The sequence below is a fragment of the Pituophis catenifer genome, unplaced genomic scaffold, assembly GCF_029215685.1.
Source record: "Pituophis catenifer annectens isolate HBS135680 unplaced genomic scaffold, rPitCat1.0.hap2 SCAF_12, whole genome shotgun sequence".
In the NCBI taxonomy this organism is placed as follows: Eukaryota; Metazoa; Chordata; class Lepidosauria; order Squamata; family Colubridae; genus Pituophis; species Pituophis catenifer.
This window is the reverse complement of record NW_027256892.1, coordinates 25,095,044-25,123,029: the sequence shown is the minus strand read 5'-3', so window position 1 is coordinate 25,123,029 and position 27,986 is coordinate 25,095,044. Positions and strand designations below refer to the sequence as shown.

The following is a 27,986-nucleotide window of genomic DNA, read 5'->3' as shown; positions in this document are numbered from 1 at the left end:
CCCATCAGGAAATCTTCGCTTATATTCAAATGAAAACTTGGCATCTGCAATTTACACCAGTTGGTTCTGCTCCTACGTTATGAAAGACAATTCCTGGCCTCCTTCGTGGCGTCTGGAATTCTGGTGTCTTGTGGTCTCTTCCCTTAAATCTCCAGACTGAAACCTTTCAAATGCCTTATGAATCCCGAAGGCACCACCCCATCCCTCTTTTCATCTGCTGGGGCCTCTCTGCCCCTTAGATGGCCAGCCCAAGAGTGGAGATTGAGAAAAGGGTGGATTCTCCCCAAATGAAGAAGGGCCACTCTTGCAGAGAGATGGGTTCAAAGAACTTTGAGAAGGTGGGACCTCAAGGGTGAGTCAGCTACAGCTTGAATTGGGTCAATAGTTGATGGACTGAGATGCCCCGGGTACAAAGAAAAAAAATATTTATCTGATACGATTGCCAAGATTTCTCAATAGTATCTGAAAGGCTCTGAGCCAGGTTTATACAAAGTTCAAACCTGAGACTCAGGCCACGAGGACCAAGCAGGGGTGAAATGCTCCCAGTTCCGACCGGATTGCCTGATCTGGTAGCGATGGCGATGGACGGTTCTGAGAACTGGTAACAAAAATCCCTGCCCCACCCCCATGCCCAGCTGAGCCGCGCAATCATCAGACGCTTTTTTTTTTACTTTTAAAAGCATTTTTTCTACAACCTCTTCGGTTGTAGAAAAAATGCTTTTAAACGGTAAAAAAAAAAAGCCTCTGATGATCCCAGCTGAGCAGCACGATCGTCAGAGGCTTTTTTTTTACTTTTAAAAGCAATGTTTTTAAAATTAAAAAAAAGATTGCACGCCACAGCTGATCACCCCCCTCGCGCGCTGTTCTACTTACCACATGCCTCCTTTTGGCATATACTGCGTGCACACACCTCGCATTTGGTGTGTGGTACGCACTGTGCATGCGCAACCAGCAAACCGGTAATAAACTGGCTCAGATTTTACCACTGGGACCAAGAATGACCCATGGAGTTACTAGAGAGTGATTTATTTTATTATTCTTCACTTACAGACAGACTCTTGCCAAACTAAAGCAGCTATCTGCATAACTGCAGATAAACTCTGGAAATCGCTAGGAAGGAGCCGTTTTAACCCTCCACCAAACTTCCGCTACCCCTTTGCCATCTGGGATGCAGTCTCTCCCTCCTGGGAATCCAGACTAGGTCCCATCATAAATTAAGTCAATTAATAGAAAAATATACTACGTTTAGCAAAGCCACTTTTTTAAATTAGAAAAGCTCATGTATGTGGGTAATAAGCCCTAGAAGGCAAGACAAGAAACCATGGATGGAAACTAAACCAGGAGGGAAGCAACCTGGAATTCAGGAGAAACTTCCTAATCGTGGGGACAATTAACCAGGTTGCCTTCAGCAGTTGTGGGTGCTTCATCACTGGAGGTTTTTAGGAAGAGAATGGACAGCCACTTCTCTAAAATTATATAGGGTCTCCTGCTTGCGCAGGGGGTTGGACTAGAAGACCTCCAAGGTCCCTTCCAGCTCTATTCTGATTGATTATCGCTTCCCACTGGCCAATATACATCATAATCATGAACGTCCTGCTTTGAATTAGAAAACTTGACTCAGATGAGAAAAATGGCTATTTCTCGGTGAATCAAAGTGGAGCCCGATTGGGTAGCCTAGGAAATCAAGGCACATCTAGAGGAAGCAGTTAGTCCACAGCATTTTGGACACCACGGAGGAGATCCCCGAATCTCTGCTGTCTCAACAGGTGGCATTTAACTGGGGACAAAGCCCCCATGGAAGCCATAGGGAATCTGGACGGGGATCTCGGTGCGGCCCAGTTCGGTGAAATTCTCCGCATCCAGAACAAGAAGGAAGCTGCCTTCATTCTGAAAGAAAGAGGGATGTGGGATAACAGTTCCTCAGGGCTGCCTCCCCGTGCAAAGCATCTGCTTCCTCTGCCCCTCCAAGGGTTTTGGAGAAAGAAGAAAAGTAAACCATGAAGGCACAGAGGAGCTCCAAAAAGTCCCTGCATTTGGAAACCCCGAATGCCCTGCAGCGTTCACCAGGAGGCAGGAGAAATTCATTTTCAGCCATCTAAAAGGAATATTCAAAGAGTAGGCCTTGACCTCTGCCGTGAGGACTAAATTACCTGCTTGGGGGTGAGCACCACTGAGAGGATCACTCCCTTGTCTTCTGCCGAAGAATCAGGTTCTGGCACAAATATGGGCTCAGAAGGATACATCCCTTTTTCGTGCCAAATCTGGTGGGCAAAGCAGAGGGCACAGAAGATAATTTTTCTCAGGAGTTTTCAAGGTCGAACTCTGTCAGAATATTCATGAACTAGAAGAGGGGCATAGCAACAAGGTCAAGGGAGCTGAGACAGGAAGGAGCCTGGGCATGGCTCTGTAGCTCTGTGCTCAGCTCTAAAATGAAACTAGTCTAGTCTGTCTGCTGAATTGAAATAAGAACTCATCTCTGCTGTTCTCTCCTCTGCCTGTGTTTTTTGCCTGTAACTCTCTACCAGTTTGGAAGAATCTGCCATTGGTATTGTATATTTATTTTCATGTATTATATTATATATAAAGAGAAGTTAATGAATCCTGCTGAATCAGTTACCTGTGTGTGCTTTCTGGATTTGATTTTGCAACAAACTCTGACAAACTCCATCCCCGCCACACCCGTAACAAAAGAGCACTGCTGGCCCCAATCTTCTCACCTTCACCTCCTTGGTTTCTGTATCAACCTTCATCAAGGAGTCTCCAACGACATGACCAAAGCCGCAGCCATAGAAATAACGGTATTTTTTCCCAGAGTAATGTGCATAATTGATGTGAGGTAATTCCACTCCTCCGGCTTCTTTGAGGTCCTCCTTGTGTAGACTTTCAGGCGTGCACCAGATCTAGAAGAATCATCGCGGAATCAATTCTATCATAGAATCCTTACCCATCTATTATTTGGAGATGGTTTCTGAGTTTCTCCAGGAGCCTTTCCTGGCACACAATGCTTTGTTTTTGGACCCTTCCACTTGAAGGGTACCGGTAGTCATCAACTCACAATTCACAGAATTTCCATCACTAAGCAAGGAGGTTGATAACTAACTCATACCCAATATTACGAACTTTTTTGGCCCCCGTTCTTAAGCAAATCACTGCAGTTATTAAGTGAATCACATGGATGTTAAGTAAACCCTACTTCCCATACGGTTACTGCTTATTGGAAACTGGCTGGGAAGGTCGCAAATGATAGTCACATGACCCCGAGATGCCAAAATCGCCGTAAAGCATCCAAATTTTGATCACGCGACTGTGAGGATTGCTGCAATGGTCATAATTGCAAGGACTGGTTGTAAGTTACTTTTTTCAATGTCGTTGTAACCTTGAGCAGTCTATAAATGAATGGTTGTAACAGTCAAGGACTACCTCTAGATGATCTTTCCCATCCTCTGGAGGCAACATGCCTTTTTTTCTGAAAAGTGTTTCCTTTTTCATCGAATTGCAGAATTACTGCCATGGTCTCCTTGAGGCCTTCAGTTCAGTTGATCGGTGGTGGCCGCAACAGAGCGGAGCCCTGACGAGCCACGTGCTGGGGCTGCGATAACATGCTGAAGTTGACCAGGCTGTTTGCTGTTTGCTGCAAGGATGCTAGGCAGATAAATACCAGATGGATGCTGGGAGGCAGAGGAATTTTTTTTTTCTTGTTTTCCTCCTCTAATGTGCATCTTATGGTCCAGTATGTCTTATAGTGCGAAAAATATGGTAAGTCCCACTATTTTTCCCAACTCTAGTTGCCGTTTGCAGGATGGTGAGATTTCCAAAGGATGACAAGAAAAATGGAATGCTTTCATTCTTTCTAAATTACACACACACATGCACACATGGACATATATTACCTACCTTCCCATCCGCCTCCTTCACAGCTTCTGCCAGCGTGTAGGACAAAGGGTTAAGGTTCTGCCCCACAGATGCCTTGGAGCTCACCGTGATCGGGAGAACAAAGCGCCGTGGAAATGGCTTCGGGAACATGTTGTAGGTCTGCCGAGATAACAAAAAAGCCATTGTACAGAGAAATAGAGCCATACTCTGTGATCACACCACAAGGCTGAAGAGCAGGATAGGCCAAAAGGGAAGAGAACTTCACCTTCCTTCACCTTGGAATCCCACCCTTGTCTAGGGCTGGAGCACCACTGTCCAACACCCCTGGCAGATACCAAGCTAGTCTACAAGATGAAGCTCCCTTTCAGAGCCCACCATGTGGAGGGCAGAGCAGTGGTACCTGGTCAAGGGCTTCTCCAGCCTTATGGAAGTTCTGCAGTCGGTAAATGTCAAAAACATTCCCATCTTCAAAACAGCAGAGATCCAGGACGATACACCCCTGGTCCTCAAAGGTGTTGATATGATGGAAACAGCAGAAGGCCTTGCTATGATAATGCAAGGGTAATATCTGCAAGAAGAGAGGAAGACATGGGAGTGAATTCCTGCCTTTTGGGGACACCCAAACAATTGGTCCTGGGCACAACTTCTTAAAAATCTTTGCTTATATGTCAGGGTGATGCTCGAAAGGATTTTAACGTATGGGCAAAGCAAGGAGGTTTCGAAGTGATCTTTCCAAATCTGATGTTCTCCAAAGATCTCAGGACCTCAACTCTCCCACCATTCTCAGCCACTCTGGATGCACTCAGAATGCACAGAGACATTCTGGGAGCTGCCACCCCAAAATAATCTCGGGAAAACTTTGGTTTGCTCATTGATACCTTCTACCACCCAGGAAGAGAAGAGCAACAGTCTTGTCGGCCTCGCCCTGCAGACCCCAGAGAAGACGTATCAGGAAGTCACCAGAGCCAGCCAAACAGGTGACCTACCTGTCCCGTGTGCTTGTTCACGACATAAAAGCGAGTGTTTAGCTGAGGCTCCCAACTCAGTCGATCCAGTAAGGATTTCCCAAAAAAATTGGCTGTAATGATCTCCCACAACTTTATTAGGAGGGGCTGCTCAATAAAAACCACATAGTTTTCAGTCATTCCTAGAAACAGAAGAAGAAAAGAGTTGGGCCACTTCTTTTCATGAAGAGCTGATTCTATTCGTCCATCTAATTATGTGGACATTTCCAACAAGGTTGCCTTATCTTTCTACCTGCCAGCTTCATCCTTTGTTGCCAAAACAATTTCAGATTATTCACCATAACAGCCAGTAATTTCAAATTATCCAATTTAACACTCTGTGGATCAAATTTAATGCCTTAGGGTGCTACTACATCACCTACTTAAGAATTTTAATCAACAATTCTTAAAAAAAGGAATTGCCAGATTTCATTTACGCAACCCCCCTTCCAGCTTCCAATGGCAGGCCAGCGATTGGGGTACTGCCAGGAGCCAACATTTTTTGTTCAGTTTCATAGTTTTACTGACATTGTTTTTAAAGCATCTCTCAGGGCATGATTTCAATTTCAATTTATTATGGCCACCAGCTAGCAAAAGATGTTACATTGTTTTATATGAACTGCTCTGGTGGATCATTCGTAGCTTGGAGCAATGAATTTCATTAATTAATTCCTTTCCTATTATGTTTCCTGTTCTACTTGATTTTGATTCCGGCAGTGTGATAGATTACATCGGTGGCATTCCAAATCTTCGGCCCACTTTTCATCATTTCACTTTTGCAACTCTAGCTGCCTCTTTCTGGCATTTCCAGAAAAACTTAAAAGGAGGAGGGTCCTCTCACCAAAACTGTGATAATAGGCTGGCTTCATTCTGTTCCTGGGTTGAATGGTGCACAACACTTCTGCGCCTTGCAGGCTGGAGTCACTAGGCTGAGACTTCTGGGGAGGAACACGGATGATGTTATAGTTGGAGCCTGTAAGAGAGAAAGCCCAGCTCTTTGGAACTGCGATTCCAGCTAATCAGCTGCAGATGGATTGGGGAATTGAGCTCAGCAGGGCTGGTGTGCTATAAACAATGCTTCCTATGAACAATATTTGAATTTGGAATTGATGTATGGGCAGCACCATCCAAGGTTTGGAAGGGGGGACCACCAAGATGATGCACTGTAAGAAAAATCCACAGCCACTTCATCTTCACTCCAGTGTAAAATTCAGACATGTGATCCATCAGATGCTACTTCACGTTTTCCAGGTCCTCTGATCCAGTTAAAAGGGCTGTAGCATCTGACTCTAAACCTATGCGTCTACTCATTGGAAAAATACTTATATCATCCTTGAATTGACATTTTTTGATGTTAAGTAACTGTCCGTTTGGCGTATAAAGCCAAGAATAGCCTGGGTTGGTAGAAAGGGAGGCAGTACTCACCAATGAAGTCAAAACCATACCCTGAAATTAGAATCTAATTCCAGTCATTAAAATGCTAGTCAGATACCGTATTTTTCAGAGTATAAGACACACCTTTTTCCCCCCTAAAAGGGGGTGAAAATTTAGGTGCATCTTATACACCGAATGTAGCCCTGCCCACCCACTGGCCCCCACTCTTTGGACTCTGCCTCCCAGCAGTTTACCTCCTTGCAGCAAGCATCAAAAAGAAACACCTCGTTTCAGCTTCAGCATAGCCTAATTAGCACAAGTTGATTGGATCGGCCTCCTGACTCTCAGCTGTTTTGCCCGGGCCTCTGCTGCTTGCTGCAAGGAGGTAAATTGCTGGGAGCAGATTTTTTTTTCTTGTACTAATCAAGCTATGCTGAAAACAAAAATGAAAGTAAAGCAGGCTGTTTGCTATTTGCTGCAACAAGGCAAAATTGCTGGGAGGCAGAGGCAGAGGCAGATTTCTTTTTCTTGTTTTCCTCACCAAAAAAGGTAGGTGCGTCTTATAGTCCGGAGTTCTTATATTCTGAAAAATACAGCACTTCTGTTTGTCTTACCATGCGTCCCATAAGAGCTGCCCATGTTGTAGACTGTTCCATCTGGATCATAGTGGGGGTGGGCTGTGGCTCCATTCACTGCAACATATTTTTTCCAGTTCACCTGCAAGGACAAAGATGGCAGGACATCTTACCTGAGTTGGACACCTTCCAGACAGAACTGAAGCTCTCAGAATTCCCACACCAGCTGAGAGGTGATCATCACCAACATCTGGACCAAACCAGGGTAGGGGAAGCTGAACTCAACAACTCATTGTGAAACATTATTGTCCTCTTTCTGTGGCTAAAAGCTGTTTTGTGGGATGGCCATGACTAGTAGGATGAGGGAAACTATTCTTTCCCACTTAGGTTTCCCAGCAACTGTTCCACAAGGGCATATCTACTCCTGAACCTGGACGGAACATTGGAACATTTGTAGAAGATCCAGATTGAGTCTTCAGCATCTCCAGAGCTCCTGGAAAACTGCCTGTCAATCCAGATTTGGGTAGTGGTGGATGAGATGGTGCAATAGGCTAACCCAATGCCAGGTAACCTGCTCCGTTCCTTTACCTTCTCCTTTGATTCAAGCGTGTCCAGATCCACCTTGTGCATTTGATTGGTCTCCGTGCTGACAAAATAGTCGCCTTTGATGACCGCAAAATTAACAACGCAGTTGTCCGTCTCTTCTGCAGTATAAAATTCACCTCATTGGAGTGTCGTAAATTCAATACAGAAAGCATTTCCATTGTCACCAACTTGCCAGGATCAAAAGACTGAAAGTGTAGGAGATGGAGTGGCAGAACTGGGGTGGAGTCAAAAGAGGAATCAGCCTAGAACTTTTAGGTAGTCACAAATGGACTTAGTCTGTTCTGCCACTCCTTCTCTTAAAGCCAATTTCTGTAAAATTGTGAAATTGCCAGTGACACGAGTTGGAAAACAAATGGGAGTCACAACTTTGTCCAGTTTTCCCACTCTCCCCTCCTACTTCTTACAAAAAAAAATTTGACGGCGTGTCCTTCAGCATTTCCCTTATGGAAACTTCAGATGCCGAATATGAGCGAAACTGATCCAAAAATGATACTTACTTGACAAGTCAAACTTTGACATGAAGCGCTCAAAAATGTTCATGCAAGGATCTGGCATGGCCAAGGTGCCAAATTCAGAGATCATGATTCGGTTGTTCTTGCTGTTGGTCACGTAAGAATCACTCCGGAGAAACTTGCTGCTGTATTTCACCACCCCATCTCCAATTTCAAACTTATGCACGAGTGCCATGCCATCAAACCAGTGGTTGTATCTTCATTTGGAAAAGACAAACACAGATTAGAGAAGGAGAAAGCCATGTGCAAAGCTTACCCTACCAGTTCCAATCATCCACTCTGTTTATTAGATGACAAAAAATGACCCTTACGGTATACAAGTGCACACAAAGGGCACATCAAGTTGTAAAGACTGTAATTTTTGCAAAGATATGATTTTTGAATTGTTAAAAAGGTCTTTCTAAAGAAGACAATCCCCCCCCAAAAAGTTTATTACTAGATCAGCTTTCGCCACATCCTTCGTCGTCATTATATCTCCCTTAAATCAAGAAAATATGTATTCAAGGATTCTTTCTTCCTAAAACACAACTGATTGGTAGAATTACTGAAGCACATGAATGGAGAAAATTGATCAAGACTGCAGACGAGAATAAAATTATCTACTGGCCTTTTAATCCTTAGCAGAGCAGACAGCAGCATCCATAGCAATTGAAACAGGCATACTTATCTGGTCCGAATTCGAATTTTCCTGGCCCGTTCCTTAGTAGCTTTCCTTTCAACCATTTGGGAATCTGCCCTTGGAGTTTTACTGGGATCGCTTGAGGTGTTTCTTGTGCGGTGGAGAATAATGGCGAGATACATTCTAAACCCTTCTTGTGGCTATAAGTAATCGGTGCTTTCGTCTTGGGTAGCAGCTTTTTTATCACTGCAAAGACAAACTGAGCAATTAACAAAGAGGAAGGGGTTACCATCTTGAGTGCAATCCTAAAGTTACCACTTCATATTATGCACAGAGGCCAACTACAAGTTTAGGAATTGGCTGAGTAAGAGGAAAGAAGGATGGCTTAAAGAACTAGGAAAGAATTGAAAGGTGCATAAAGCAAAAAAAAAAAAGGGGGGGGGGAGAAGAAATTAGCAATGACTTTTGAAAAGTTAATTTGATCTGATCCTGTAGCCCAGCTCTTTCCTTCATTCCTACGCAGGCAGATCTGAACTGAATCTGAATTGATGTGTCCAGATATTGCTTTAATATCTGAAATTTTTGGGAGTGGAATTCTGTCTTTGCCCCCTATTGCCCCATAACGTGCTAATGTAAGAAAAATAGAGTAATTTTTCAGTATTAAGAAGAAAATGCAACAATTTCTAGAATTTTGTTTAGGAGTTCCAAATACACAAGGAGTTCAATTGGTGAACTTAAATCAGTACTCAACACAGTTCAACTGTTCGGCAGCGACATCAAAATGAACTTTCAACTTGAAATATATTATTCATGCAGCAAGGAAAAATGGAAAAAATAGAAGGAATAGAACTGGGAAATGGAAACATAGTAAAAGGATTAGCAAAGGATGATGGTTACAAATATGTAGGCATATTGGAAACAGATAACATCTTGAATGGGAAAGTCAAACAGTCAACGCAAAAGGAAAAAAAGGGAGAGAAAAGGAAAAGCAAATCAGAACAACAAAGGAGAGAAATCATCTGTCCATCGTCTCTTGTCCACTTCAATACTTTAGTTGCTATGCTTTTTTTAATTTGCCTCCCACATTCCTCTCTGGGATCTTTATCCCTATCTGTAACTGCTTCTTGGCTATTCAATCTAGGTATTTCTCCCACCTCTACCCTCTTCCACTGCCTAGTTTCCAAAATTTCTGCCCAGATCCCCATCTCCCTTTCAAACGTATCTTCCAACTCTCTTAATACATTTTCCCCCTGGTTTAATTCATCAATCACTGTGGTGATTGTGGTCGTAAGTCGAGGAGTGCCTGCTAAAGATCTTGTCCACAGCAAGTTTCTGGGTAGATTCTAACTAGGGTCTACCTGAATGACTTTCATAACTGGGGCCTTCAATATTGGGACAATCTAGGAACCTTCTCAAACCTTCTTGGGCCAATTCCAATAGGAAGTTCATCACAGACACTCTTGCTTGAATTCGTATGTACGCTCCATCCTGAAAGATTGCCAAATACGCTAGTATTTGTATAGAATAGAATAGAATAGAATTCTTTAATGGCCAAGTGTGATTGGACACACAAGGAATTTGTCTTGGTGCATATGCTCTCAGAGTACATAAAAGAAAAGATACGTCTACTGGGGAAAGCAGATAAAATGTTAAGCGGAGTGTTTTATATTTTGAACAATTTCCTCTATACAAAAACTACTGTTCTTGCATAGCAATCTGGCTGTGGAGACAACGTTCCTGGTTTACACCCTCCTTTCTTGGCTGATCCTGAAAAAAATCATTCCAAGGCTGTCAGATCAGTTGGGAAGTGAAAAAATCAAAAATCCATGCAAAGGGAAGGCATGTTTGTTATTTGCACGTTATTCCTAGAAGATTGCATGAATCATCACAATTCAAACTTAATCTGTCTATAGCTTGTAATCATCAGGATTTGCCTTCTGACCGGCCCCAACTGCAATGTGATCTCTGTGGATCTCTGTGAATCTTACATGGCTCAAAAGCTTTTTTCAAAAACTGCTGTTAGCAGAAAATGGGAAGAAAAACAGTCTTACCTGGGGTATCTTGCAGCAAAGACGCAAGAAAGTGAATCGCCTTCTGAAGCAGGAAGTTGGTGAAAGAAACAAGGAGGAAAAGCATTTTCACGATGCTGAGCTGGGAGAAAATAGCAAGCCGCAAACAGCCAGAGACTGAGAGCCAAAAAGCTCTTTGACAGGAGGCGCAGGGCAGTGATGGAATATCTGTTGGCTTAGCACAACGTTTCACAATAAAAACCTGCCTCCCCCTTTCAGGACTGAACAAGATTAGGAGATAAGGCAGCATTAAATTGGCAGAAACAGGAGGGCACAGACCTCTAGTGTCAAGTTTGGACAAATCACTTTTCGAGGGAAGAGAAACAAAATTATACGATAGCAGACCTAAATTGTGAGATCTGACATGATTAAGATATCATCTCTGTTTGCTTCATAGTTCATTATTGATCTATTGAATTAATATATCACATCCAATTATTAACCATTATTAACCTAATTCAGGCTGGGTGTGTCCAGGTCACTAACATGCAGTTGGCTAGTTGGCACTTTGATGTCACTTTTGAACAAAACCACAAGGAAACTGGTTCAGTTGGTGGGTGAGAGTTGCTGAAGAATGCCAGGTACCTGCTGTGTATTTTTGTCTATCCTAAACCAGGGAACATCTGTCTTCCCTCCCATGGAAATCAAAGCCCTTCTTACAGTAGTTTGCTTCTGAAGTGGATAACGCATTCCTCCAGGCAAGCTGAGCATGTAAAAAAACAATGCCCGGAGGAGGAAAATGTTGCTTTGAGGTCTGCAAGGTTGCAGTCTCCATCTCTCCTTTTGCCCAGGGCTCTTGCTAGCAATTTAGAACAGACCAAGACCAACAGAAACTAACTTCTTGCTCACATTCTCCACTTTTTAAAAATTCTTCCTAAACTTTCCCTCAGCCTTCTCTGTTCTCTATGTTTATTACAGCCAAACCTCCATATTTCCACAACAGAGACTTTAATTGATTAAGGGGAAAAAAGGGGTTTTCTCCTAGATTTATACTCTGCCTTTCCTTCAAAAGTTCAAGGCAGCATACATTTTACCAGCATCATGTTAAGGACTTTGTCCTTCGGCACTTTTTTTGTCTGCTATAACTGCTAAATATGGGTAATTAAATCTGTTTCAGCCATAGTCTTTTTTTATGCACAGGCTCTAGGGTGACAGATCTACGTCCTGGGCACACATCAATAATATCTCCATGATTTTGTATTATTCCTATCTTGCTGCAGGTCCAAAGAAATAATGCTTCAATTATTCTGATACAATCGTAAAAATAGCCTCACTCCTTCAAACTTAACTTTTTTCCTACAACCAAAAGTATTAGCAAAGTCTGTTTGGATGAGGGCCAGGCAAATTTTAAGCCATGCTTTGGAAGACATGTTTATATTGAGAGACAAAACTTCTGTTTCTTTTGATCCACGTCTGGGTGCACAAGATGAGAGACTTGAATTATTGCTCAAAAGCAGCTAAAGGAGCTTCTCACCTGATGTTTCAAGCATGGACTACAGCCACCTCTCAGCCACTAATCTGACTGGTGACCATTCAAATAGGTCAGTAATAAAAATATTCATTTTCTGAACAACGCAGCAGACACGACAACAAAAGTATTCAATATGAAACTGATTTAAGCCTGGTCATGAAACTGACCAGACAAAATTGAAGGTCGTTTCTGATCTATTGGGGATGCTTTACTTTAACAATAGGATGGGAAAGATTTGAAGATATTATTCTGATCAGATATTTCAGGTTTAAGCTTAAATAATGTACAACCCTAACCCACTAACACCTGAAAGCAGATTATGGAAAGAAAAATAGCAGTTAGATGTTCAAAAGCAATGAAAAACAAGGGAACCATGTTGGAGGTGGAAAATATAATGAACAATTTAATCATAATACCTATACATATGTATAATTATCCCATAAGATTAACATCAAATCATGATTTTATTTTGGGAGGTCTATAATGCACAAGCAAAATAAGAACATTATTACAATTTTCTTCCTTTGTATTTTATTTTCATTTCAAGTCACCAACATTATAAAATAGAATTCTTTTTCCAAAAGGAAAAAAGAACACAATAATAAAATATAAGGAAAGAAAAACATCACTTTCTAAAACTATTTAGGGAAAACAAGTTTTTAGTCTTATATATAAGTTTCTCAAAGTATAACGAATACAACCCAGCCAAAATGAAAGGTTTATATGCCAAGATTTCACTATGACTCAGCCACATAACTTTTTCCTATGGAAATGAAATTCAAATGTGTGTAATATAGATTAGGTATCTGTCAAAAAGTCAAGTTCATGGTATGGTCCTCCTTCCTGGAAAGTACATGCTTTAGATGAAGCCCACCAGATTTTTCTCCATTCTGTCATTCCAAAAAAGGTTGATAAGCCTTTCCATAGAAAAGCAGCCCTACATAACTGTTCTAAACCTGCATCTTAATTATAATGGAATTAGAACTACTGATGCTCCTTTTAAGTTATACTGTTTTGAAATTGTGAACTACTTTCCCAATCAATAAAAAAGGAAGTATAAGTGTCTTGGAAATTAAAAGGCTTTCCCCCCATACAACAGAACAAGTAAGTGCATGCCTTAAATCATTTGCCAGATATACCCTCTTCATTTTGTAGAGGGCCAGCAATTGCTGCAAAACTGTGCCTTAAATTCTCTCTTTTCAGCTTCAAGTGATTTTCTATAGAACAAGCTTCTTTCAGGATTCCTTCAAGCTCCTCTACATATGAAGCATCCATTGCTGCTCTCTCACTTTATTCATAAAAAGGAAGAAAAGAAACACCTGTAGTTTAAATTGCTATATACAAAACTAAAATTTGTATCGATGTTTTCAATTGTTAAGCATTTTAAAACAATGAAGATAAGCCATTAAATACATATAGCGGGAGAATATTTCCTCACTTACAAATATAAAATTTTAGTTAGAAGGTACTGAACCCATGATATAGATACTGGTGTCCTGCTTATATAAAGTGCTTATTTGTTATATCAATACGTGGTTTAAAGCACCCTGTCATTAAGACCAGCTGCCTGCAATTACTGTAGGTTCGAATCTCGCCAGGCTCAAGGTTGACTCAGCCTTCCATCCTTTCTAAGGTAGGTAAATTGGGGACCCAGTTGTGGGGGCAATAAGCTGACTTTGTATAAATATACAAAAGTATAAAGGCTATTGCTTAACGCATTGTAAGCCGCCCTGAGTCTCCGGAGAAGGGCGGCATATAAATCAAATTTAAAAAAAAATACGTGGGGAGTTTGGTGTTTTGCTTTGAACACTTTGGATAAAATTCATTTTTGTGATAGTCCACTTAAATAATTGAGCGGGTTTTTTTCTGCTCACATCTGGAGCTCCCTACACCTCCTAAAACAGCTCCAATTTGCCAGATGTGAAAGATACACTGAGAGTTATTACGAGACAGTGCACACAATGCTGACAGAAGCAAGGCAGCAAAACAAGTTTACCGAATTTTAGCAATGCTGCAAGTTGCTTCAGAAGACAGATACTAAATAACTTTGGATCTTGCTATATATTTTAAATGTTTTTCTAGCTGAAAGCATTTTGTTACAATTTGCAAACATTTGGTTTATTTTTGCTTTTTAGTAAATAAAAAGGACTAAAACACAATTTTGGAAATATCAATTACATCAACAGCTGAATATGTATTCAAAAAAAGAGAGTTTAAAATGTCAAAAATAAAATAATTTACTTACCTCAAAATTTGTGCATACTTTGATAATAGTGCATTGATTTCTTTGCCTGTATCTGTTAATACAAATATTTATTTAATTAAAATTTGGGTGTAAATGTAAGCAAGAAGAATGGCTAATATTCTTTTCAAAATAATACCCTTTAAAATGGTTTCCAAAGTATCCATTTTATGAAATTTCTGGGAGCTTTCAGGAGTCGGATCATTTTTTTCAAAAAAACCCAATTGTGCAGTTCCTGAAGTTTCATTCTATAAAAAGAAAAAAAGTGACGGTTAAAAAAAATAACATCAGTGGATTTCCCCAGCCATGCCATACCTTTGTATCCATGACTCACAGGATTTTAAATAAACAGAACACAAGTGAAAAGGAAATTACTGCAATTTAAACAATGATAATGCTACCTAGTTCAAACTCACCTTTGCTTCTTTTTTACGCTTATTTTTGTATTCATCTGACTTTACCAGGGTAGTCGTCATTGTTAACTGATTAAAAAGTACAAGGTCATTATTTGTGGGAAATCTCTGGAATACCAGATAACAGCACACATACACAAAATGAGTGTTAAGCACCAGGTAGGTTCTCCTGATGCAATCAAATAAACAAAACACACACACACACACACACACTTTTCAGAAAAAAAGATGACAAAATATCTTGCACCTAAGGACAGCCTGTTAAAATTTGATTTTTGCCACTACTTTATGCAACCTAAGTGGGAAATCCTAACTTTGTGGTCAGGAATCTGTGTTCTCTGATAATACAACATTCATGGCATCGTGATAGTTGTCAATTCCAACAGAAGGGATGAATTCACAGGAGGTTTAGGGTCACACCACCGCTGCACTCTGCAGATTTACCATCCTCTAGCAAAAGGAATCTAGGCGGCATCTCCCACCCACCCACCCACATTCAAGAAATGCAGAGCTTCCATCCAGACCCAACCTAGTGCCAGGCATGGTGGTTTGCAGAAGCAACCACAAGGCAAGATTTGTGCAAAACTGGCAGCCCGGTGTACGCCAAGCGGTGAGCCTCTAGATAGCGAGATGCGTGGCGTATCAATTTAATTTAATAAAACAAACACAGAGCAACCCCATCTTGCCCTAGCAAGGCTCTGCCCTTTCATGTAGTTCACCCCACTCTTCTTTTTAGGAAGCCGTTTCCCAGAATGCCCTGTGAATGAGTTTTATGCCTCTTTAACATATACCTTGATTCCTAGCTGTTGGCTGCCCAGAATCCTATGTGACTCAGAAACCCTTTAAATTAAAGAAATAAAATTAAAATATAGTTCAGGGATCCAACCTTGGCAACTTTAAGGCTTGTGGACTTCAACTCCCAGAATTGAAGTCCACAAGCCTTAAAGTTGCCAAGGTTGGAGACCCCTGAACTATAGTATAGCATTATAATAAATATAATTTTCAAACCAGCCCTGGCAAAACGGGGGGGGGGGGCTCTTCTGTTTCACCCTCAGCAACCCAAAATAAGCCCTGGTTTCATAATCTCTCCGGCTGTGGATGATGGGGAGTCCCCTGTCCGTCCGTCCCCCCCACTTTCGGGGGTTTCCCGCTCCGGCCCGTCCCCCAAATCGCTCTCTCGGGGGTCCCAGTATCCCCTGCTGGGGATACTGGGTTGAGCTGGGTTGATGGGGGAGGACTCGCGGGGGGGGTCTTTAGACCCGCGGGAATCCCCTGAGGGGCGAATTCGGCCGTGTGAAAGGAACAATACACGTTTCGGGGTGTGTATGTGTGGAAAAAAGTCGACTGGGGAAGGGCGCGCCTCGTGTGAAAGCGCCTCACACAGTTCAGGCGGAGGCCGCCGACACCCTGAGGGGGCCCGTGGCCGACGCCAGTGCGCATGCGCCACTCCGCCTCACAGGGCGACGGTTAAGCAGCGTCTCGCGCTGGAAGGAGAAGGAGGGGGATGAGGGGACGTTTTGGCGGGAAACTGTCACGCGACGCGAGAGGCTGGTGCGGGAGGGCGCAGATTGGGAGATGCCCAGCCAGGGCGTCTTTTCTAAAGCAGGCTTTCTCAACGTTGTGATTTTTTTAAAATAATAATAATAAAAAAAAAAGATTTGTGGATTCCAATTCTCAAAAATGCAACTCCCACCAAATTATGATCCAATGCAATTCATCTGCTAACTATTTTAGTTAACTATGGTTTCCCAACCTTGGTCCACTTTTAAGAGGGATGGACTTCCACTCCCAGAGTTCCACAGCATAGCCTAGCTGGCTGAAGAATTCTGGGATTTGAAGTCCACCCGAGGGCCAAAGAGGATGGGCTTTGTAATACTCGAAACATGGTTTTCGTAATAGCAATAAGCACCTAGACTTATGTACCGCTTCATAGTGCTTTTACAGCCCTCTCTAAGCGGTTTACAGAGTCAGCCTTTTGCCCCCAATAATCTGGGTCCTCATTTTACCCACCTCAGAAAGATGAAAGTTTCAAGTTTATTAGATTTCTATACCGCCCTTCTCCCGAAGGACTCAGGGCGGTGTACAGTCAAAGGCTGAGTCAACCTTGAGCCGGTCAGAATCGAACTGGCAGTGGGCAGAGTTAGCCTGCAGTACTGTATTCTGACCACTAGGAAGGAAGGAAGGAAGGAAGGAAGGAAGGAAGGAAGGAAGGAAGGAAGGAAGGAAGGAAGGAAGGAAGGAAGGAAGGAAGGAAGGAAGGAAGGAATAGCAACAATAGTTGGACTTATATACTGCTTCACAGTGCTTTTACAGCCCTCTCTAAGCAGTTTACAGAATCAGCCTCTTGCCCCCAACAATTTCGGTCCTCATTTTACCCACCTCGGAAAGATGGAAGGCTGAGTCAAGCTTAATACTGTTGCATTGGCTAATTAACATGGGTTTTCTTGTATTTTAAAGTTGCTTTTTCAATTGTATTGCTAATAAAAAAAACCAAACGTATGAAGAACGGCTGCAGGCTTTGGGTCTGGCTCGTCCAAAGAAGAATTAGGGGTGACATGATAGCAATATTCCAGTATTTGAGGGGCTGCCACAGAGAAGAAGGGGACAAATTATTCTCCAAAGTGCCAGAGGGCAGGAGAAGAAGCAATGGGTGGAAGCTAATCAAGGAGAGAAGCAACCTGGAATTAAGGAGACATTTCCTAACAGTGAGGACAATTAACCAGTGGAACAGCTTGCCACCAGAAGTTGTGGGTGCTCCATCACTGGAGGTTTTTAAGAAGAGACTGGGAAGCCACCTGTCTGAAATGGTATAGGTTCTCCTACTTAAGCAGGGGGATGGACTAGAAGATCTCTAAGGTCCCTTCCAGCGCATTCATTCTAAATCTAATTTCCCCTAAACCTTTACCTTCAAGAAAAAAAACCTGTCTTTCGGGAACCAGGGCTGGCAGGAGAGCATTCAATACATTGCAGATAAGAGTTTTGGTTTTAGCTGTTCTCAAGCCGAGGTAGAACCTAGGGCCGAATTTGGCCATCAAAACTGGTGAGTCAGCCATTTCTTTCTTGGACTGCAGGTCACTATCAATGGAAAAGCGTGCTTTGAAATAATTTCTTTTGACACTGTGATTTTTGTCTGAGGTTTAGGAAACTGCAGCCAGCGATGCAAAAGGAATACCATTCATTATAGGGGCCCTGAAGGACAGAGAACAGTCGTCCATCCAGACGAAGTTCATTCAAAAGAAATTTGGTGAGTGTTGATTTGTTTCCTTTCGATTCTCTAGTAAATGAGGGTAAGTTCATGAGTTGATCCGACCCTGGGTTCTACCTCGGTTTACCTTTTCCAATAAGCAACCAAGTCAGAAGAGCATTTAAAAGCAATTTATTAAACTACTCTGATAAAGTGTGGTCTCCGTATGAAAAGGGGGAGTCCCGAGAAATGGATTACATTTACTTTTATAGTTAGCATAACAAAGAACTACAAAGTAAAAGTTGATTGGTTTAGAAATAGTCATCTGAGTTAAAAGAGAGAGAAGAATCAGACTATTATAAAATTTGGAGTAGACTGTACAAGTGGCTAGAGAATAGAAGCCAAAACAAGAAATAAAAATTCTAAAACTATTGACTATAATATAAAGATAAATGTATATATGTATATAATCAGAATGGTTATAATCAGTATTATATTATTATAATATAATTATTATACCATTAATAGAATTGTTAAAATCTATGAGAAGGCAAATATTGAATACTGAATTACAAAAGTAGAATATACATGCTGATACGGAAAGCTGTAAAATTATATTACACTGTTGTGTTTTTTCTATTTGTTTGTATTTGTCTTATTATTTTTTTCTCCTTTTTTTTTTACTTGTGGTTTTTAAAGTTGGAAAATGTTGAATAAAATCTTTAAAAAAAAAAAAAAGTAAGAAGCATTGAAAAGAATTACAGTGTAGCCATAGAAAAGAGCATTGTGTTCTGACTAAAACTGAACATTTGCAAAGGAAAACCACCTAAACGGCCTTGGGTAAGATACATTCTCAGCGCTTCTCAAGGTTGGCTTGACTATTTTCTTTGCTCAAGAACAGCTAAAAACGAAGCTGCTATCTGCAATATATTGAATGTTCTCTTGCCAATCCTGGTTCCTGAAAGAGAGGCTTTTTCTTGAAGGTTTATGGGAAATTATTAGAAATACAATTGAAAAAGCCAATTTAAAATACAAGAAAAACCACGTTAATTAGTCAGTATTACAAAAACCATGTTTCGAGTATTACAAAGTCCATCCTCTGTGGCCCTCACATCCTTCTTTAAAAGTGCCCAAGGTTGAGAAACACTGCTTTGAGTCTTAGAAGCAAGAGAGGTCCCTCATGTGCCACCAGTTATGCTGGCTCTCGATCCTGGAGAATTCCAGGGCAGATGCAATTTTAGAGGCTGATCTTAGTCAGGTTTAATCCTGATTAAGTTTGGTGCCACAGCTCTTACGCTAAATGAGTCTTTTAAAATCCCAGGTTTAAGATTGTGTCTTTTTGGTGATGTGTCAGAAAGCAACACACCAAATAGTAGAAGACATTGACATGATTTGCATGAGTAAGGACAGACATCCTTTAAACATCTTGCATCTCTTCCTTTCCCTCGCTGGGTTTGTTTCTTTAATGCTTGCAATCTTAACTAAGGACATCAGAATTCCACCCTGAGGTCTGATGATCGCTGAAAAGGCTTGGTTTTCTGGACACCAAAGGAAAATGGCTTTGGATGAATGGAAAAAGTTCATCCAAAAGTTCAATTTTCTATAGTTCCAAAGGAGGCATGGATGCCATGCTAAAATGCTATTATTGCCTGTCTTTAAATGCTACAAATCAGGCCTGAAATTCTAATGAGGATCCAAGGTTTGAAGGGAGATGGAGAGCCACCCAGGCAGGCAACCAGTTGCACCAAGGCATTTCAGCCCTTCTTCCCACCTCTTCCCTCGTCCCCAGATCTCCACCCAAAAAAAAAATCTCTTCTTAGACACTATCAAGGGCTCCTAGTCCCATTTCACCAAGGTAGCAAGCTGTGAGTAGCTGTGAGCAGCCCCTGGGAACCATAAGAGCTTATTAACCTCCCTGCCACAAGGAAAGAGAGGCAGCTCAACTGGTCTTTAGATGCTTATGGGGCAAGGAGAGATCTAGGAGAGATTTCCAAATTATTTCACAAGGACACTAGTGGCAGAGGGTCAGCTGTTATCACCCTGCATTCAGGAAAAGGGGCACAGCAACTCTGCCGGAAAGAAATGTGTCAGAAGAATGGGAAATCACAAAATACAGAAGTCAAAATAGGTTCAAATGTCACAATTCTTTAAAGAAAAACAGCCAAGTATGATTCTGCTGACATTACTCAATCAAAGAGTCAGAAAAAAAGAGTTTGACTGTAAAATTAAAAATAAGAGCCTTGATAGTACAGGGGTTTAGTGCACCCTGTTATTAACACAGCTGCCTGCAATTTCTGCTGGTTCGAATCTCTCCAAGGCTCAAGGTTGACTCAGCCTTCCATCCTTTCTAAGGTAGGTGAAATGAGGACCCAGTTTGTGGGGGCAATAAACTGACTTTGTATAAAATATACAAAAGAATGAAGGCTATTGCTTAGCGCATTGTAAGCCGCCCTGAGTCTCCGGAGAAGGGCGGCATATAAATCAAATTAAAAAAAAAAAAAAATGACTATAGGCTATATAAATCCAGAGCCAGAGATTCAAGACGATGGGGTCCTTGCACTCCTGGAGAGAACTTCTGGAGAAGATGGTGTTTGCAGGAACGAAGCCTTTGAGGGCAGCCGCAGAATAATGCTTTCTTCCTTGCAGGAAGTCCCTCAGGGAGGGAATCTGTGCCATTTCAAACTCTTTTTTTTTTCTTTTTGAGATCTTTCTTTAATTGCACATTTTCTGCCACCAAATTTAAAAAGCGTAGTTACACAGGAGGCTTTAAGCAGGCTCTGCTCCGATCCATCTATGCATTCAGATGGGCAATTTTCTGAGATACCCAAGACTTCCAACAAATAGAAAATCAAACATTACCTTAAAGGGAATAAACAGGACCATCCCACACAAGCAGTTACTACACTGAACCTAATGGGTGTGGGGGTCTTCTAAAAGTACAGCCCTCTGATTTGGGGCACAAGTATTCCCCCTGGAGGGGAAACCTCCCCATCCCTGACTTCCCTCCCTTCCTGCCAGTTCCTTCTTTGGACTCTCTAGAGCAGGGCTGTCTAACCTTGGCAACTTTAAGACCTGTGGACTTCAACTCCCAGAATTCCCCAACCACCTAGGTTGGCTGGGGGAATTCTGGGAGTTGAAGCTCTCAAGTCTTAAAGATGCCAAGTTTGGACTCCCGGGCTCTAGAGTCCAGCCCCTCTGATGGTCCCGGTGCCCAGCCCGACCTGCTTCCCTTCTCCCCCTCCTCCCTGCCAAGGAAGGAGCCCGGCTGCGCCCCCTGCTATCCTGGGGTGGTGGTCGCACGCCCCACCGCCTCGACCCCTTGGTTTCCACACACACACACCCCTCCCAGGTGGAGGAAGCACCTTCTCTGCACAACTTTCCTTGCAAGATACTCCTGGGTGGTTCACTCAGGCTGGGCTTCCCGTGCTGGGCCCCCTCCGCCCTCTGCCTCTAAGGGGAATGGGTGCCCCTTACAGACACGCTCCTGCAAGAGGACGGGAGAAGGGGCAGGGCTGGGGGTCCAGCTCCGGCGGCTTTATTCTTGCTTTTCCTTCCCCTTCTCCTCCTCCTCCTCTCCCTCTCGCTGATTTTCGGCTAGGGCTGGCTGAGCCCCTTTTCCCCCTCCCCACGCAGAAGGCAAGACCTCTTCTCTCCCCCCCCGCTTATTTTGGGCAGAGTATTTCCCGGGGGTGGAGAAGCGACCCTCGGCGCTGCACCCGACTTTCCGCCCAGAGAGCCGAGCCGAGTCCGGTCTCTCCGCGAGGAGCCGCCCGCCGAGGCTGTTCTCACCTGGCAAGCATCCCAGAGGCGGGCGCGGCTCCGCGCGTGGGAGAAAAGAGCGAGCCGTGTCGTCGCCCTTGGCCGGCCAGGGGGCCGGGCAGAGGCGGGGCGCCCGCGCTTCCCGGCCCTCTCCGCTCCTCGTCGCCCGCACTCCCATCTCCGAGCGCTGCGCAGGCAGGTGGGTTCCTCGGCTGGGGCGCGGGGCGGGGGTCTGCAGCGCCCACCCATCCCCGGGCAGGCAGCGGGACGCGCGAGGCAGCCCGGCGACGGTCCCCAGTGGGTGGGCGCGGGGAAGCATCGTCGGGGCCCGCTGGAAGGAGGCAGCGGGGCTCCCTCCCGACCCTGCCCCGAGAACCGATCTTTCAGCATCCTCTAAGCAGGCGGGCTAAACTGGAACGCGGGATGCCAGGGTGCCACGCCCGGAGGTGGCCAACTGGTCCCGTCCTTTTCCCGGGGCTGAGCAGGGAAGCTCTGGCCTTCTGCCCCTCTCCTCCTTGCCAGTGCGCCAAATAAAACATATTAAATTCAACTTCAGAAGTCATTAAAATCTCCGCCTTCATCCCCAGAGAGCGAAGATGTACAGCGATATGATCCAGATGCTGCCGGTGAATTTGGACCAAGAAGGCCACCTCTATTTCCAAGGTAATTCTTGGGGGGGGGGGCTTTTCGCTGGAGGAGACTCAAAGAGGCTGCCAGGGGGAGGAGGGGAATCCCATTGCTGAGCCCAGGGCTCCTGCTTTGGAATGAGGAAGCTCTGTGGGCACATCTTCTGCAGCCATAAAATAACTCCAGGTTGTGGGATGAGGCTCTTTTGCAACTCTCACAGCTCGGGCGGGAGGGGGGGATTTTTCTTGAGCAGCTGGCGCTGGCACAGAGAATGAGAGCGCCCAAATTTACATAATGATATCATATTTTCTTTCCCCCCACTCCCTCTTTCTCTCCCTCTTGCCTGCTGCTGAAACCAAGAACAAGGTAAGCAGTGCAAACACTTCTTTCAGACAGAAATGCTGGCTTTGTTTTTTTGTTTTGTTTTTTAAATGTGCCACTGTTTTTTTCCCTAATTGCTATTTCATAAGGTAGCATTATAGCAGGGGTATCTGCAAACTTGGCCACTTTAAGTCTTCAGTTGCCAGAATTCCCCAGCCAGGAGTTGGGAATCCACAAATCTTAAAGTGGGCAAGTTTGCAGACCCCTGTATCATAACATCAACTCCATAATGAAACAACAAAATATGGGGAGCCATCCCCCCCACCCCCGCAAATCAGCTTTTATCTGTGGTTTTATAATTATTCATTGGGGGAGAATCACATGTTTCACTAATCCACCTGAGGATGCATCTGGGTGCAATATGATTATAGTATGGATTATTTATTACTATGGTTTATTCATTAGTATGGATTATTGATACAGTGAGGAGAGCAAATGAAAGCAAATCAATGAAGTGTCAGGATTGAATTAAAATTCATTCTAGATTTAACATGACCTCAAAGAATAGATGTAAACAGCTGCTTAAAAATCAAGAGAAATTATTAGGAGCAGGCCAAAGACAAGCCGAGTGTGACTCTATGCCCAATCTGTACATCCAAACAATATTTTTACTTTACATGCTTGCTTCTATTATGGTTTTATTGAATGGGAGATCTTTTAAGTTGATTTCATGAACTGCAAAGACGTTCCTCTATAAAAAGTTTGCTTCCCTATAAAAAATTACAGACACACCGAAATGAAAGAAAGTATTAGGTCACCAAATTATGGGCAAAGACAGAAAGGATTTTTTGTTTCCTTCTTCTTCTCTGCATTTTTGCTTATTTAAAATATGGTTCTTTTCAAAGAATTATGACGTGTGTGTGTGTGTATGTTGTGTGTAATATACATTACATATTGGGGGCAAGATGCTGACTCTGTAAACCGCTAAGAGAAGGCTGTTAAAGCACTGTGAAGCGTTATAGAAGTCTAAGTATTACTGCTATATACGGTATATATTTATATTTTAAAAAATTAGTCTGCATATACATTCCAGATGAGGTAATGTATGTCCTGTTCTGACATCAGATTTGTCATCTTCTTCTAAGTTTTAGAAACGGACAGCTGGAAAACGTCAGGAAAATGTGAACCTGCCCAAATCTTCCGAAGTCCTAATAATCACGTCCTCATAGCACGGCCGTCTGACGAAGATTTCCCTGCAGTATTTGAACGCAGAACAGACCAGGAAATTCGGAATGGTACAGTCGCGGTTTTGCACCTCTGAATGTCTGAACAGATTAAAAGGGTCTCAGTCCGTTTTCATTTTTTTTTTCTCCTGACCTATTTCGTGCCCCAAGAAAAGAACTTGGGAAGAGAAGAAACAGATCAGTCACTGCAGTCAGGACTGAAAACAGCTTTGTAAAAGTGATGCAGATAATTAATTACATTAGGAAATTGCTTTTTTATGCATCATAAGAGTTTATTATCAGAACAGGCAGTGTTCCTCAGTGAAACCTGGCTTTTCATAGATTGTCAAGGAAGTTCTTAAGGCCAGGAAAATATTTAAATATTTAAATCTGTTCAAATTTTATGGCTTGCCTTCTTACAGTCATTTCCAGATCATTTAATGGCAAGTCTTAACAAGCCCTCTCCTTCTAGTCAAATGATTAAAAGAGAAAAAAACTGCACCCAGAATAATTTTTGAATTAAGAAACCTTCCTTACAGACATAGGAGAAAGTGATAGAAAAGTTTGAGGTTATTTTATCTACTGCCAGACCCTCATGAGAAGAAAACTTTCTATTTCTAGCAGGACTACCAGATCCTGTAACAGCTTTCCATCCATCTGGTATACTCACAAGGTTCATATTTCTCGCCATGTACATGTATACATCTGAACTAGACTGTGTTGTTTCTCTCTGTCATAAAATATATGTGGGTACATGCATAATTTTGTATTTATTTATTTACTTATTTTGTCATGGTTATGTAGCGTATATTGGAGGTGGTTACCCTTTGAGATGTGCAACAAAATTAATGTATGCCGATTAGTGTACATTCAAAGTGACAATAAAGTTGTTATTCTATTCAATTGAATTGAATTGAATTGAATTGAATTGAATTGAATTGTATTGTATTCTATTCTATTCTATTTATTCTATTCTATTCTATTCTATTCTATTCTATTCTATTCTATTCTATTCTATTCCAATCATCTACTCTACTCTACTCTACTCTACTCTACTCTACTCTACTCTACTCTACTCTACTCTACTCTACTCTACTCTACTCTACCCTACCCTACCCTACCCTACCCTACCCTACTCTACTCTATATTCTAACCTCTTGTTCTTTTTCCTGCAGTATCAGGAATCAAATTTGACATCCACAGTTACCAAGACACCAACCCAAAGGGTCTGTGCGTGGCCTTCACTGTGGAATTTGACCGCCAGACTTACCACATGTTTGTGGAGAAAAAGGGAAACAAAATGAGGGTGAATTTTAAGGTAGGCTCTTGTCAATTGGCGTCAGTTGGAGTTGGGCCAAGAGGTTAACTGACTGGTTTTTTTATTGTTTATTGTATTAAAGTTGGGAAGTCTGTGACCTTCGAGATTCCTCATTGGGATGGTTGGCGTAATTATTGCTGGCTTTGCTTCCTGCAACGCAAAGGAAGCAAAGCCATTAAAAATAAAAACTCTTACAGCTATACAGGGAGTCCTCGACTTCATGATCACAACTGAGCCCAAAATGTCTGTTGCTAAGCGAGACATTTGTTAAATGAATTTTGCCCCGTTTTATGACCTAACTTATCACATTTGCTAAGTGAACCACTTAAATTATTGAATTAGTGACGCGGTTGTTAAGGAAATCTGGATTCCCTCACGGACTTTGCTTGTCAGAAGGGGGATGGTATGACTCAGGGCCACTGCAACCGTCATAAATATGAGGTAGTTGCCAAGTGATCATAAATCACTTTTTTAGTGCCGTTGTTCACTTCAAATGGTCACTAAATGAACTGTTCTGAGTCGAGGATTATCTGTACAGCTTTCAGATACAGAACAATTAAAACTCGGACCACACATCTTCTGAATAGTTTTTATCCCAGAGCTGTAATTGCACTCAACAATGAACTAAAGGGCCACCATCAGTGAGCTGTTGGACAGCATTACTTGGTCTGTTGGGTGGATGTTTGGGTGGTTTAGGGGTGGGGGATTTGTGGTGGGTGGGTGGGGGGTGTTTGGGGATTGTTATGTGTGTTGGGCTTGGTCTATGGGTGTTAAGTGAATTTCGTTGTATTGGGTATACTGTATATACACGTACAAGGACAATAAATAAAGTTATTATTATTCCAGAAATTATTCAGAAACACCTTCATTACATCCTGTTACTGTTTAAAACAGCTTATTTGTCTTTTCTGAATTGCAACCTTGATAATCTCCTTTGTCCAGAAAGCAACAAAAAAATAAATCTAGAGACAAAGGAGATTATAGCCTGACTATAATTTCGATGCTACCTTTGGTTACAGCAGAGAGAGAGAGAGAGAGAGAGAGAGAGAGAGAGAGAGAGAGAGAGAGGGAGAGAGGGAGGGAGGGAGGGAGGGAGAGAGGGAGGGAGGGAGAGAGGGAGAGAGAGGGAGAGAGAGAGAGAGATTTTGGGACAAAACTAAACTAATGAAAGTGCAGAATTGACTTAAAAGAGAAGGCAGCCTCTCTCCCGTCGAACAACTGCAGCACCAAACCAGCTCTTTAGCCCAATCCTGGGCTCTTCTTAAGACTCTCTGAGACGCGAGGGGGGGGGGGTCTTTCTGTTTTTAAATTCCCCCTTCCTGCCATGTGGGGGATCCCTTTCAGATCGTTTGGTCTCTCATTTCAGGCAGGGACAATTCCAAAACACATCGAAGGGGACACCAGCAACATCATCTTCATCAAAACACGATTTTCGGACGGCGGACAGCAATTTTACAAGTTTGAATCTGCTCTGGAACGTGGCTATTTCCTGGCCTTGGAGTGTGTCGATGGTAGCTCTGAGACCGTACTGGTGGTCAAGAAGGTAGAACTGGCAGATGAAGTGGATGAATCCACCAGGCTCCACCACACTTCATTCCACTGACAAGGAAATCCAAGTAAAAAAAAGAAACGAGATTGCAAGCAGTCAAGTCGAAAAAGTGCAGATTTTAAAGGAACGGTTGATTTAGTGTATGGAGCATATTATAAAATTGCTCACTTTCCTTGCTTAATATTTGAAAAACTGACCCGTGGATTTGTCTAATTAACAGTATCTAAAATTGGGCGGGGTGAATAATGGCACTAGAAAAGGCACACAAATATCCATGGCTTTGCAAGGAATCTCAAATCAATTACCAATAAATAAATTTTTAAAAACTAGACAATAGCCAAACAAAAAATGGTAGATAAAAATCTAATGGAATGTCAACATTTCAAACCTTACCTAGGCTGAGCATATTTTTTAAATTGAGATGTTATATTTTTAATAATAACTAAAAATCAATCCAGAAGTTGTTTTGTTATTATTTCTTGAAAGTATTTTGAAAGTAGCTTGTAAAATCCGGTGCAACTCAATTTAACAACTGCTTTGTTTAGCAAGAGAAATTTTGGTCCCAAAGTATGATCAAAAGTCAAGGATTACCTGCGTTTGTTCGCTGGCAAACAAACACGGATTTATGAATTGGGAAGTTCTGGTTTCCCATTTTTTAAAAAAACTGTCCTTGATATATCATCTTGATAATTAACTGATTCTAGCCAAGCTTATTAATAACTGTATTTTTTCCTTTATTCAAATGATATATTCTTTTAGCCCATTATAAGTAAAAAATACATTTCAAAATGCAGGGAAACTGCCACATAGTTTCCCCCAAAACGCCTAAAAGAAAGATAAGCTTTTTTTATTCTCCAAAAGGCTGAGATCAAGATCACAATCTCTTTCTAAATGAAGATCGAGATTTTTTTGGCCCAGAGCAAAAAAGACAATCCAGTTGCAATCTCAGCATTAAGAAGCCAAACCATCAAATTTGGGGGGGAGAAAAATCAGAGAACGCAAAGAGAAGGGTGAACGTCAGAACAGGACAGCCGTATTGGCAGATTCTGGAAATCTTGTTTCTTTCTAAAGCAAGTTTCTAGATCTTATGATGGAAAAGGCATTGTTCCTAAGCTCCGTATCAGTCATCGGGTACCCAGCCTGTGCGAAATTCAACCTCATGAAAGATGCGCAGAAGCTGGATTGGTTTTGTGACCCAAATGCATACACAATTTCTGTTTGGGACATTTTAGCTCCATGCTGATAAG

General features: G+C 42.3%; 3 protein-coding genes across 4 annotated transcripts; 1 reads left to right on the top strand and 2 right to left on the bottom strand.

Moving 5' to 3' along the window:
* Positions 1-1,103: 1,103 nt before the first annotated feature.
* LOC139323325 (carotenoid-cleaving dioxygenase, mitochondrial-like) lies at positions 1,104-10,699 on the bottom strand. 2 transcript variants are annotated; one of them, XM_070952649.1, is made up of 12 exons: positions 10,615-10,699; positions 8,608-8,809; positions 7,930-8,141; positions 7,415-7,530; positions 6,866-6,968; positions 5,719-5,850; positions 4,860-5,020; positions 4,274-4,441; positions 3,895-4,032; positions 2,718-2,900; positions 2,151-2,261; positions 1,104-1,887 (listed from the first exon to the last, which is right to left on the bottom strand). In XM_070952649.1, exons 1-12 carry the CDS (start codon positions 10,697-10,699, stop codon positions 1,774-1,776), a joined length of 1,725 nt encoding a protein of 574 aa, XP_070808750.1. In that variant the 3' UTR covers positions 1,104-1,773. The 2 variants fall into 2 exon arrangements, with proteins under 2 accessions (XP_070808750.1, XP_070808751.1); XM_070952650.1 differs by lacking the exons at positions 1,104-1,887; positions 2,151-2,261; positions 10,615-10,699 and adding an exon at positions 2,267-2,341 and having other exon boundaries at positions 8,608-8,893.
* A 2,501-nt stretch (positions 10,700-13,200) lies between these two features.
* Positions 13,201-14,821, bottom strand: TEX12 (testis expressed 12). The gene is made up of 4 exons (XM_070952601.1): positions 14,762-14,821; positions 14,485-14,593; positions 14,349-14,400; positions 13,201-13,391 (listed from the first exon to the last, which is right to left on the bottom strand). The coding sequence occupies exons 1-4, from the start codon at positions 14,819-14,821 to the stop codon at positions 13,226-13,228; spliced, it is 387 nt and encodes a 128-aa protein (XP_070808702.1). The 3' UTR covers positions 13,201-13,225.
* A 7,014-nt stretch (positions 14,822-21,835) lies between these two features.
* On the top strand, positions 21,836-27,146 carry IL18 (interleukin 18). Its single transcript, XM_070952404.1, has 5 exons — positions 21,836-21,900; positions 22,289-22,364; positions 23,795-23,944; positions 25,048-25,190; positions 26,557-27,146. The coding sequence occupies exons 2-5, from the start codon at positions 22,298-22,300 to the stop codon at positions 26,791-26,793; spliced, it is 597 nt and encodes a 198-aa protein (XP_070808505.1). The 5' UTR covers positions 21,836-21,900; positions 22,289-22,297; the 3' UTR covers positions 26,794-27,146.
* The last annotated feature ends 840 nt before the right edge of the window (positions 27,147-27,986 follow it).

Coding starts and splice junctions, on each gene's coding strand:
- IL18 (XM_070952404.1), top strand. CDS start 22,298: ATGTACAGCGATATGATCCAGATGCTGCCGGTGAATTTGGACCAAGAA. Junction 22,365..23,794: donor AGGCCACCTCTATTTCCAAG/GTAATTCTTGGG, acceptor TCTTCTTCTAAG/TTTTAGAAACGGACAGCTGG. Junction 23,945..25,047: donor AGACCAGGAAATTCGGAATG/GTACAGTCGCGG, acceptor TTTTTCCTGCAG/TATCAGGAATCAAATTTGAC.
- TEX12 (XM_070952601.1), bottom strand. CDS start 14,821: ATGACGACTACCCTGGTAAAGTCAGATGAATACAAAAATAAGCGTAAA. Junction 14,594..14,761: donor AGCGTAAAAAAGAAGCAAAG/GTGAGTTTGAAC, acceptor TTCTTTTTATAG/AATGAAACTTCAGGAACTGC. Junction 13,392..14,348: donor AAGTATGCACAAATTTTGAG/GTAAGTAAATTA, acceptor TTATGAATAAAG/TGAGAGAGCAGCAATGGATG.
- LOC139323325 (XM_070952649.1), bottom strand. CDS start 10,699: ATGCTTTTCCTCCTTGTTTCTTTCACCAACTTCCTGCTTCAGAAGGCG. Junction 8,810..10,614: donor TTTGCTGCAAGATACCCCAG/GTAAGACTGTTT, acceptor TTGTCTTTGCAG/TGATAAAAAAGCTGCTACCC. Junction 2,262..2,717: donor CAGAAACCAAGGAGGTGAAG/GTGAGAAGATTG, acceptor TTTGCCCACCAG/ATTTGGCACGAAAAAGGGAT.